This window comes from Erythrolamprus reginae, chromosome Z, assembly GCF_031021105.1.
Source record: "Erythrolamprus reginae isolate rEryReg1 chromosome Z, rEryReg1.hap1, whole genome shotgun sequence".
NCBI classification, from domain to species: Eukaryota; Metazoa; Chordata; class Lepidosauria; order Squamata; family Dipsadidae; genus Erythrolamprus; species Erythrolamprus reginae.
In genome coordinates, this window is record NC_091963.1 from 139,192,221 (window position 1) to 139,204,834 (window position 12,614).

A 12,614-nucleotide genomic window follows, 5' to 3' on the forward strand; every position below is an offset into this window, starting at 1 on the left:
GAAAAGGTGGATAGAGAAAAATTATTTTCTCTATCACACAATGCTAGGACAAGGGGGCACTCCCTAAAGCTCCTAGGTAAGAAAGCGAGGACAAATAAAGGGAAATATTTCTTCATCCAGAGGGTCCTTGGTTTATGGAATTCACTTCCAGAAGAGGTCATGACAGCTGTCAGCCTGGATAGTTTCAAGGCAGGATTAGACAGATTAATGGATGCCAAGTGTATCAGTGGTTATTGAAATGGATGTCTATGTTGGTTGAGGCAGGCAGGATTCCCTTGGGTACCATTTGTTGGGGGTCAAGGGAAAGGGAGGGTTTTGCCTTCTCTTTGTACTCAAGATCCCCATGTACAATGGGTGGGCCACTTTGTGACACAGAATGCTGGACGTGGGCTTTGGCCTGATTCAGCATGGTTTTTCTTATGTTCTTATGACTAGTCTGTTGGTTATATGGCACTCTCCTTTTCATTTTTCATTGATAAATATATTGCAATAAACCTCAAAAGGATTCCCAAAACTCAGAATCAGAATTAAAAAGAAGTTGCTGGCCATATAAATGTCCAGAAGAAGATCTGATTCTGACGTCCATTGCCTTTCATATAAAATTGGATTTCAATAGTGTTTTAGATTACATTTATTTCTCATCTTTCCAAACTGTCTCTGAAAGTTTAAGTGAGTCCTGTGCCTCCTTAAGAATATAAGCAAAAATGAACCTCTGTAGGGAAGCTATACAAATCAAGTTGGCAGCCATAGTTGTGTGCTCAAAAAAATGCTTTAAAAGGGGGGGGTGTTGGTGCTTCAATTTCAGTCAAGACTGTCATATTGATATTTTTGGACCTCCTTCTGCTATGATGCCCCTGGGGACCAACTTGTGTTTTCTCCTCTCTCTTCCATTCATTCCTTTTATTCCTTTATTCTAAAACACTGGAATGAAAAACTTGAATTTGATGTAGCCTATATAACTGCTTCCACCTCACGCAATCCCACCCAAAGTTGCCATCCACTGTTCTTGAATGACAGAAATAATCCCAGAGACTGTACATAATTATGTATCTGCCATAGAGAATTTATTCACATTGTATACTCATTAAGAAAAGGGAAGAAGACAGGATAATGGTGTAGTTCTAAGAGGACATGTGGATGGGAAGGGAGAAGATCTGATATTTCCTTCTAGATGATTCAGAGGCAGTAAAATCAACAGAGTGTCAATCAAATGTGCAGGTGTTTCCATAGCTGGTTCTGGCTGCATCCCAGCTGCTGTGGTCCGGATGGTTCTACATTTGATACTTACAAATGTAAGAATTTAGATTGCCACAAATGTCATCGTTCCACAATTTATAACCTAAAAGGCCAAAGGCAAAACAGAAGTTATTTCTTATTTCCTTCAACAGCTGTCTCAAAAACATTGTCATTTGTTTCCATTGCATTCAAGATCTCCTCTGATCCCATGGGTACTTCCCATGAAAAGAAAGGGGATTGCTGACTTTGCATTTGAAAGGGGAAGGGGGTGGGGGCGGGGAGGGAGGGGAAGGAGGAGAGAGGGAGGAAAGAAAGAAGGAGGGAGAGGAGGATGGGAGGGAGGGGAGGGAGGGAGAAAGAAAGAAAGAGGGGGGGAGGGAAGGAGGAAAGAAAGTGGGAGGGAGGGAGGGAGGAAAGAAGGAGTGAGAGGAGGATGGGAGGGAGGGGAGGAAGGAAGGAAGAGGAGGGGAGGGAAGGAGGAAAGAAAGAGAGAGGGAGGGAGAGAGGGGAGGGGAGGGAGGGAAGAAAGAAGGGAGGGAGGGAGGAATTCACATGTTCCTTATCCCTGAGGTCACAAGTCAAACAATACTTTTTTTTAATCTAGAAGTGAGATTCAGCCCCTGCCTTTGATTGCCCATAATCATTGAGCTATACAAAGAAATTTCCCGAGACAGAAATAAAATATGGAGTACACTAACTACGTATTCACAAATGAAGCCATAAAAAGGTGAAAGGAAATAAGGAGTGGAACTTGCTGCTCCAATGGCTGAATTCTCTTGGCTGATCCAGGTTGTTTTTTCCGCATCAAGCAGAAAAACTCGCCTAATCCAAAACATTTGCGCAAAAGGCAGGAAAGATCCCACTAAATAAAAATCACAAGCACAGGGAATCTTTAATTAATAATTTTGCTGCCCTTTCATTACACTTGTGACCTTCTTTCTGAATTGGCTGTCAAACTCTTCCTAATAAGAGGTCCAATTTTTAGCATTCAATAAGATATAGCATGCCCATTTGGGGGCGGGGGGGAAACCCCAGGCCAGTTTTCTCTATACTGCTGCTTCCCATAGATGTTTGGACATATCTTCTCAGTACTCCATTGGTAGTGGAAAGTTTATTCTGATGCATCTGGGGGATACCAGGTTTTGGAAAGACTGATTTATATCTGGAGAACACATCTTTGCCTTTGTAGAAAGCTAAACATTTCTCCCAAAATCTATTACAGGAAAATAAAGAGAGAACACATCTTTAGGTTTGAGTTATGGAAAACTCCATAGGCTCCATTACACTGGTTTATGGGATTACTCCAAATTGTTTTCCTAATAGTCCTGTCTTAAAAACTTAGTACATCAAGAACCACCAGGTAAGAAGTGTTGACTTACCTGAGTAATTTGTCAGCTCCACACAGTACTCATTCTGGTTAGCGTTGTCTGGCTGTTTTGGCACCCAGGCATTGTAATTGAAGGTGGATTCATCAGCCCATCTCCATCGCCCTCTCTGTTGACAGAAGACCAACCACATTCACATGTTTAAAAGTAAGTAACATTTATGATGATAAACTAAACAGATTGGCTAGAAAGATAGAGTGGTTAGCAGCTCTTAGATACTTGAGCAAGTTCAAGTAGTCTCCTCAGATGGTTACATGACCATTTGTGGTGCACATGACCATTTGTGGTGTATTAACATAAAATAAAAAATAGCAGGACATCACGTCAAACTAAATTCATGACAATGAGTCTGGTGGAAATGGTTATGTATAACATTCAGCTCGACAGAGGTGGTATTAACATACTTTACCTACCGTTCACCCAGCACCAAAAATGCACATGCGGTTTGCTAAATGAATGGCTTGCATGCATGCACGCAGTTACAAAATGTCCCTAAATAGGACGGCATAGCACCAGAGTGAGTGGGTGGGTCACAGGTCGCCACTACCAGTTCATTTGAACCAGTTTGAACAGCCTGAATACCACCTCTGAAGTCCTATGAAAGGGAGAAAAGAAAGAGGAAGGGGGGAAGGGGAGGAGGGGGGAGTGAGGAAATAAAGAGGGAGGGAGAGATGCATTTTGTTAAATATTTTGGGCGATTGCAACTATTCTTCTCCCACCGTTCATATTTACCTTTAAAGTAGAAGTGGCAGGCCGCTTGCAATGAACTTTTGTTATTATATTGTCTGATTGAAGTGGTCCCGCCTTCAAAAAAAATGGGGAGTAAAATAGCACTGCCATTTGGTCCTAATTTAGAAGTCTTATTGATATCGCTGAAGTCAGTGCAGGATGTCGACTAGGTGAGGTCCTAAGCCAGGGGTCTGCAACCTTAAAGACTCAAAGAGCCATTTGGACCCATTGCCCAAAGAAAAGAAAACACTGGGTCACAAAACCTGGGAGGGACATAGCCAACTCGATATCACTTATTTCCACCAGTCACAGGACGGCCCCAGCCACACCTGCCCAGCTGGTCATTAGGGCAGATAACCAATTGTTAAAACAATCTGGGGACCACAAAAACCTTTTGACATCTGTCTCTCCCTCCTTCCCCCCTCCTTCTCTCTATCTCTTTCTCTCTCCCACTCTCTCTGTATCTCTCTGTCCCTTCCCCCTTCTCCATCCCCCGCTGTCACCCATACCTTCTCAGGCCAGGCGAGGAGTGACTGGGAGAAGTGGGTGAGGGATGGGGGTCAGCCAGTGGTGGAATCACCTGACAGGGAGCCACAGCAGAGGGCCCAAAGAGCCACTTGCAGCTCTAGAGCCACAGGTTGTTGACACCCAGTGAAGGGCTGCAAAAAGTTTTACTACCACACTGTGGGCATGGCTTATGTGGGTGTGGCTTGATGGTCATGTGACTGGGTGGGAGTGTCTTACCGACCAAGATAAGGTTTCAAATAGGTGCTTGGACTTTTTTTCAGTTGATTAAGTCACACTATTTGAATAGCCACAAAAAGCACAAATGATAGACAGCATTATTTATTATGGAGCACAGTAACATTTTAAGGTTTTGTACTGAACTTACAAGGCTCAGTATGATAACAGATTAGACAAGTAGCTGGATTTTCTTTAATTGCTATAAAAGTTCAGTTCTAGATAATGATTAAAATGATTAAAGCATTTATGGATAAAAATACACTAATTATTTCCTATTTTAAAAGTAAATAAGGATCATACTAAGGTACTAGAGAAGGAAGGACAATAAAAAACTATTAAGTATTCAATAAATAGTGCATAAACTTAGTACCGCAGCAGCCCATCAGTGCTGATACCTGCTCTAAGCTTGGAGGGGCTCAGTGTTTAAAAAAATCGCACGAGAAATGCATAGATAAATATTATTTACTAGTAATCAACTTAAAATGAAAAACACAAATTATTTTCAAATAAAGACACATACAGATTATATACTGTTTTCATTCGGCTACCTTGATCTCTCTCATAGATTATAATAGAATAACCTGGAAACAATACTTAAGGGACATATAGACATATGGATATATAGATACACATACATATGTGTGTGTATAATTTATACACACATTATGTATGTATACAGATGTGCACAAATACAGGGTGCTGACAAAATAAATAATCAAAATCAATTTTATTTCTATAAGTAATAAAGAAATGATCTGCCAAATCAAAAAACCTATATTAGGGACAACTTTAAGAAAATCATTCTCGACTTCTCATTAGCCTAAAAGTTTGAAAAAAAGAAAAGATGTGCATAAAAAAGGAAGATATAATAATAAAGAAATGGCTCCCCCCTTCTTCAGGACAAATTCATCACATTTGTAACATGTCAACTTAAAATCTCTTCATCCACACCTCACTGTGAATCATTCAATCTTAATGAGTTGGAATCTTTTTATCTTTATATTTTTAAACATCAATAAACATTATGGTTTAAACAATGGCCACACAAAATTTTAACAGCTACCATATATATAAAATGCCACATAAATATCCAAAAACGAAAGAGAAAAGTTCTAAAATTTTATGAGATACTGTGGATTGTAAGGCCTCAGTCGTACTGCAGCACAGCCTGCAGTTATTAACAATCTCCGATCATACACATTTAGGACGCACCAGAGTATAGGATGCAACTTAATTTGGGGGGAGGAAAATAGGGGGAAATCTACCTACCAGGTATTTATCTGGCTAGCCTCCTTAGGCTAGTCAACTTCAGCATATAATTTTATCCCCTGGTTAGGGGTAGGGGGAAAAAACCTTTTTCAGAGGGAATATCAGTGAAAACAAGCCTGCAAAGACTTAGCACTGGAAAAAAAAACCTTTGGAGTAGCAATGAAAAAATCCTGCAAGCTGGGCAGCTTGTTAGCACTTCATTAGGGCTGAAAAAACCCTTTTTGGAGGGAGTAAAAATGAAAACAAGCCTTCAAACCAGGAAGAGCTGGGAAGACCATTATTACCTCATTAAGGCTAGGAAATAAAGTTTAGAAAAAAGCTATATTTGAAGTATAAGACCCACCTAAATTTTCAGTCTCTTTTAGGGAGGAGGAAGATGCATCTTACACTCCAAAAAATGTGATAATATTTATAAAACTACTGGGTAAAAAATGCAATATGTAGACCAGGAATTTTTTTTTTAATGAAATGAAAAATGTCAGGCTCACCTTTGACATATCACTGAGCCCAATCCAGACATGATTAAATGATTGCTGTTTGTCTTTTATGTACGAAGACACCAGCGAGGATTCTTGAAAGCTGAGGACAGAGGCGAGATGATATCCAGGGCCAAAGCTTTGGCACTCAAGCTAGGAACAGAGAGAGAACAAGAGGTTGTTCATGGATGCAGTAGTCACAAACTTTAACCCTTGCAACTCTCCATTTGTGCAATTTTGGTTTCTGGACTGTGAGAAAAAATGGTTCTTACCTCGGCATCATCCCAACTTAGTCTCTGATCAAAATATCCATAGCAGTTCCCCTGTTTCTGCAACCAGTCTCTGGGGCATAAAGCAGCCTTGGCTGTAGAGAGACAAAATGAGGAAAAAAGAAATGATAGGTACCATATTTTTGGGAGTTTGACGTACCTTTTTACCCCAAAAAAGAGAATGAAAACTTGGGTGCGTCTTATACACTGAATGTGGCCCCAGCCAGCCAGCCAGCCAGCCACTCTCCCCTTTTGTGCTTTGCCTCCCAGCAATTTACCTCCTTGGAGAAAGAAAGGTTGGAGCCTATTAAGCCAAGCAACTTGTTATCAGCTTCCCGACCCTCAGCTAATTTGCCATGTGCTAAACTGAAATTGAAACTAGCTGCAAGGAGGCAAATTGCTGGGAAAGACATGCAGATTTTTATTTTCTGTTGAACTGGATGCAAGGATGAAAGTGAATAACTTTAAATGCCTGTAGAATGTTCAAATTATTAGGCTTGTTTTTCAAAGATTGCTTTCTTATTGTTCTAGACACCTTAACAAAATGAAGAAGCTTTTTAAAATAAATGCCTGATCTGAAGAGGCCCAGTGCTATTGTATCTTCTTTTAAATAATAGACACCAATGTAATGTATACTTCCAGAAAGCCACATCAATTTTAACAGCTCCGTACACAGTCTGAAATGTAACAATGTCCTGCTTAATATTAAGATAAAGCAGCTGAATTAAATCCTGACTTATTCATGACTGGAGTAGATCTATTTAAATAACTAGGAAGAGTTAGTGTAGCTACATTTGAGAAAACTTTCTGGCATTAATATACTGCCGTGGTTTACATTTATCCAATTCTTTGCTATTTCTATGGGTCAGGCATACATGCATAGAAATTCACAGCAAACAATGTATATCATGTGTGCTGTTTGCTATTTGGCAAATTGCTGGGAGGCAGAGGCCTTTTTCCCTTGTTTTCCTCCCCGCAAACTAAGGTGTGTCTTATACTCCGGTGTGTCTTATACTCCGGTGCATCTTACACTCCAAAAAAATATGGTAATTGGGATAGATTGCAGCTGTCCATTATTGGAATCTCTTCAGTTGGGAATAGACATGATTAGAAGGGTTGAGAGCTATGGTTTAGCATGAAGGGAAGGAGTTTTTTCCTCATTTAAGGGATAGGATTTTAAGATGGAGCAAAACAACCCAGGGTCACAAAATACTTTCACTTTTAATACAGATTAACAGAGTTGGAAGGGACCTTACAGGTCATTTAGCCCAGCCTCCTTCCAAAACAGACCCTACACCAGTGATGGTGAATCTTTTTTTCCTCAGGTGCCAAAAGAGCATGTGCATGCGCTCTCACACATGTGCAAGTGCCCACACCCATAATTTAATGCCTGGGAAGGGCAAAAATTGCTTCCCCCATCCTTCTGGAGACCCTCTGGAGGCCAGAAATGTCCTGTTTCCCACCTTCTAGTGGGCCAGTAGGGTTGCATTTTGCCCTCACCAGGCTCCAAAGACTTTCCTGGAGCCAGGGTAGAGTAAAAATGCTGTCCCCCATCCCCCTGGAGATTCTCTGGAAGCCAAAAACGCCCTCCCAGAGCCTCTGTGCAAGCCAAATATCAGCTGGCCGGCACATACATGCACATTGGAGCTGAGCTAAGGCAACGGCTCATGTGCCAGCAGATATAGCTCCGCATGCCACCTGTGGCACCCATGCCATAGGTTCACCATCACTTCCCTACACCATTTCTGACAGATGGCAATCCAGCGTCTTCTTGAAAGCTTCCAAAGAGGAAGCTCTCACAAAAGGCAACTTTTGTCCCATTGGTTGATTGATCTCACTGTCAGAAAATTTGTCTTCCAGTTTGAATCTCTCCTTGTTCAGTTTGTTTGTTTGTTTGTTTGTTTATTTATTTATTTATTTATTTATTTATTTATTTATTTATTTATTTATTTATTTATTTATTTATTAGATTTGTATGCCGCCCCTCTCCATAAACTCGGGGAGGCTAACAACAATAATAAAACAGCATATGACAAATCTAATATTTAAAATAACTAAAAACCTTTATTAAAAAACCAAACATACACACAAACATACCATGCATAAATTGTATAGGCCTGGGGGGAAAGGAATATCTCAATTCCCCCATGCCTGATGGCAGAGGTGGGTTTTAAGAAGTTTACGAAAGGCAAGGAGGGTGGGGGCAATCCTAATCCCCGCGGGGAGCTGGTTCCAGAGGGTCGGGGCCACCATAGAAAAGGCTCTTCCCCTGGGTCCCGCCAAATGACATTGTTTAGTCGACGGGACCCGGAGAAGGCCAACTCTGTGGGACCTAACTGGTCGCTGGGATTCATGCGGCAGAAGGCGGTCCCAGAGATATTCCATCCAGTTCGTGACAGAAGTGTGCATTTTGTGGGTGGGTGTTTACTGCGCTCATGCACACATTCCCATCATATCACACAAATGATCCTCTTCACAAAGGGTTCTTTACCAGCTGTGGCAATTGGAGAACTGGTTTGGGGGTGTCAACAACCTGTGATCATTGCTGGTTCAGTGAGTGGGTGCAAATTTCTGCCACCAGTATGGGAGAACCAGTCCAAACCAGTAGCAACCCACCACTGGAGAAAATTATTGTTACTATTCCTGACCTTCTGATGGAAAACTACATCTAACTTTGAAACTTGAGAAATCACATTGCTAAAATGCTGTATATCCATTTTATTAGTGTGTCTCAGCAATTCAGTTTTAGAAGACTAGGAGCAGCATATAATCCTATTTGATCTGGATTGGACACACAAAAATGGTGGAAGACGGAGCCTACTTATCTAAATTGTTCAATTTGCTAAGTTCACCATATCATGGTGGGGCTCACCTCTCAAAAAAGGATTAGTGATCAATATTCCAAGGCAACAGAGGACGATGTACGTAGAGAATCCCATGTTTTGGTTGCCCTTTAGGAGAGAAGAGAAATAGATGTGATAGAAGAATTAATAGAGTACTATTTATAGTAGCTTACTGAGAACGAAAGGAAATTTTGGAGTTCCATATTTTAATGTTGATCCTAAATCTACCTGCAAACTTTTTTGTTGTGGTTCCTAGCATACAACTCATGAAAAGCTTTGTTGCTATTTCAAAAACTTTATTGCAATACCAGATCACAGTATAGATAACAGAGAATGTCTAATCAATGCTTACCGAGAATGCCTTCAGCCTCACTTTGCAAAGTTTTTCAACTGGGGAGGTTGAGTTCATGGATGGTTGGGCTGGTGGATTCTCACTTTCAGAGCTGCCATTAAATAGCCTCCAAACAGGGTTGGCCCAACATCAAAATTGACAACTTTCTTCAAGGATTTCCTGGTCCACCCTCTTTTTTTCTCATAACTGATAAGAAAGCAAGGGAAGCTGAAGTCAAAAAATAATTAGTTATATTTTCCTTGAGTAAAGAAAGGAGTTATTCATTCCATATTGTCAAGGGAACCAAACACCATATCTCATTAAACATGATTATATTTACTGTAAACATCGATTGATATGAACTTTAAATTACAAAGAAAATAAACCCTTAAACTATTGATACATATTGACACTAACAATTACATCAAAAACATATGGATATAACTTTGGGGAAATCTACACCACCTATATGCTTAAACCACAGGCCGCAAAGCATGAAAGCCCCAGATTTAACGCTGGCCTTCTCTTCTTACCACTCCTCTTTTGCTCCAATTTCCTATCCCCAAACATGTGGAAAAGTCTCAAAAACATCACCTACTACAGCAAACCACCTTCTCAAGCTGAAGGAGATCAGCAATTGGCAGATGACCTGAATGTGTTCTACTGCAGGTTTGAAAAGAAACCTCAACCACTTATGTGCACAACCTCCATCCCAGACACAGCAACAACAGCTAAATCTTCTACAACTGAACCCATCCCATTGTGTTTACAACCCCTAGTGAACACAGAAAAGGAAGTGAAAGATCTATTTCTCAGACAGAAGCCTGGAAAAGCACCAGGCCCAGACAAGATAACTCCTTCTTGCTTAAAAGTCTGTGCTGACCAATTGGCCCCCATCTTCACCCAAATCTTCAACAAATCACTAGAGTTGTGCTATGTTCCTTCCAGCTTCAAACGCTCGACTATCATCCCAGTGCCAAAGAAGCCCTCCATCAAGGAACTGAATGACTACAGACCAGTTGCTCTAACATCTGTAGTTACAAAAACCTTTGAAAGGCTAGTGATGTTCCATTTGAAAGCCATCACGGATCCAATGTTAGACCTCCTGCAATTTGCATACCGAGCAAATAGATCAACAGATGATGCTGTTAATATGGCTCTACACTACATCCTTCAACATCTTGAATCTCCAGTGACCTACGCCAGGGTCCTCTTTGTGGACTTCAGTTCAGCATTCAATACCATCGTACCGGACATTCTCTTAACCAAACTAAGTCAGCTGGCGGTACCTGAACACACTTGTAAGTGGATCACAAGCTTCCTAACAGACAGGAAGCAGCAGGTGAAGCTAGGAAAAATCACATCAGATATATGTACAATTAGCACAGGTGCCCCCCAAGGCTGTGTACTCTCACCACTTCTCTTCTCTCTATACACTAATGACTGCATCTCATACGATCCATCTGTTAAACTACTGAAGTTTGCAGATGATACAACAGTGATCGGACTCATTCGAGACAATGATGAATCCGCATACAGACGGGAAGTTGAACAACTATCCTTGTGGTGTGACCAGAACAATCTAGAACTGAACACACTCAAAACCGTAGAAATGGTGGTAGACTTTAAAAGAAACCCTTCTACCCTTCCACCTCTCACAATACTAGACAACACAGTATCAACAGTAGAGACCTTCAAATTTCTAGGTTCTATCATATCTCAAGACCTAAAATGGTCACCTAACATCAAAAACATCATCAAAAAAGCACAACAAAGAATGTTCTTTCTGCGCCAGCTCAGGAAGCTCAAACTGCCCAAGGAGCTGCTGATTCAGTTCTACAGAGGAATCATTGAGTCTGTCATCTGCACCTCTATAACTGTCTGGTTTGGTGCTGCAACCCAACAGGACCGACACAGATTTCAGAGGATAATCAGAATTGCAGAAAAAACAATTGCTGCCAATCTGCCTTCCATTGAGGACCTGTATACTGCACGAGTCAAAAAGAGGGCGGGTAAAATATTTACTGACCCCTCACATCCTGGACACAAATTGTTTCAACTCCTACCCTCAAAACGTCGCTACAGAGCACTGCACACCAAGACAACTAGACACAAGAACAGTTTTTTCCCGAACGCCATCACTCTACTAAACAAATAATTCTCTCAACACTGTCAGACTTTCTATTAAATCTGCACTTCTATTCTACTAGTTTTTCTCATCATTCCTATCACCCATTTCCTCCCATGTTGACTGTATGACTGTAACTTGTTGCGTATATCCTAAGATTTTTATTAATATTGCTTCTTCATTGCTTATTTGACCCCTATGACAATCATTAAGTGTTGTACCACATGATTCTTGACAAATGTATATTTTATTTTATGTACGTTGAGAGCATATGCACCAAGACAAATTCCTTGTGTGTCCAATCACACTTGGCCAATAAAAATTCTATTCTATTCTATTCTATTCTTATATCTCTTTCCCTTCTTCCCCAATCCCCTACCTTTCTTCTTTTCTCCCTCCCCACCTCCGTGTATTATATAAGTAAATTATAAATGTTAGAATGTATATTATATATATGCCTTTTGCTTTTCTGTACCCTGTTTTTAATGTATATACTTAATAAAAATATTTTTCAAAAATAAATAAATAAATAAACACGATTATATTTACTTGATTTCTTTATTCTATTGCTTTTAACACTTATGATTTCTAACATATATTGTGTCAAATATTACCACAATTAAGGAAAATTCCATTGGATTTACACTGAAGGAAAAGAAAGTATTCTTCCACTTTTGCCTTTTATAACTTTTATTTAAAATGTTATAAGGAATATAAAAGCTAACCCAAAGAACTAAGAACAAAAGAAGCAAAGCTAAAAGGAGAGAAGACAAAGAGTGCAGAAAATACAAACGAAAAAGAACAGGAATAACCCTTTCAATTTTTTCTGCAATATAGTACAGTGGTAACTCTACTTAAGAACTTAATTTCTTCCGTGCTCAGGTTCTTAAGTAGAAACGTTCTTAAGTAGAAGCAATTTTTCCCATAGGAATCAATGTAAAAGCAAATAATGCATGCAAACCCATTAGGAAAGAAATAAAAGCTCGGAATTTGGGTGGGAAGAGGAGGAGGAAGAAGAGGAGGAGGACAGTCACTGCCAAAACTTTAAGGCTTAAAAAAAATGAGGGACTCTGAGACGGCGACGAGGAGCATGCGCCTCCAATACACCCGGTGCGAGGCTCCGATACACTGCCTCCTATACACTGGCTGCTGCTGCTGCCTGTTGCCTCTTCCTTCCCATGCTGAAGGGCTCCCCTCTCCTCTC

General features: G+C 40.4%; 1 protein-coding gene across 2 annotated transcripts; it reads right to left on the reverse strand.

The window, feature by feature from the left end:
• Positions 1 to 1,042: 1,042 nt before the first annotated feature.
• LOC139153176 (C-type lectin BpLec-like) lies at positions 1,043 to 9,411 on the reverse strand. Of its 2 annotated transcripts, XM_070726806.1 has the most exons (7): positions 9,304 to 9,411; positions 8,981 to 9,059; positions 6,112 to 6,203; positions 5,852 to 5,992; positions 3,354 to 3,425; positions 2,616 to 2,730; positions 1,043 to 1,339 (listed from the first exon to the last, which is right to left on the reverse strand). In XM_070726806.1, exons 1-7 carry the CDS (start codon positions 9,358 to 9,360, stop codon positions 1,272 to 1,274), a joined length of 624 nt encoding a protein of 207 aa, XP_070582907.1. In that variant the 5' UTR covers positions 9,361 to 9,411; the 3' UTR covers positions 1,043 to 1,271. The 2 variants fall into 2 exon arrangements, with proteins under 2 accessions (XP_070582907.1, XP_070582908.1); XM_070726807.1 differs by lacking the exon at positions 3,354 to 3,425.
• Between the last annotated feature and the right edge of the window lie 3,203 nt (positions 9,412 to 12,614).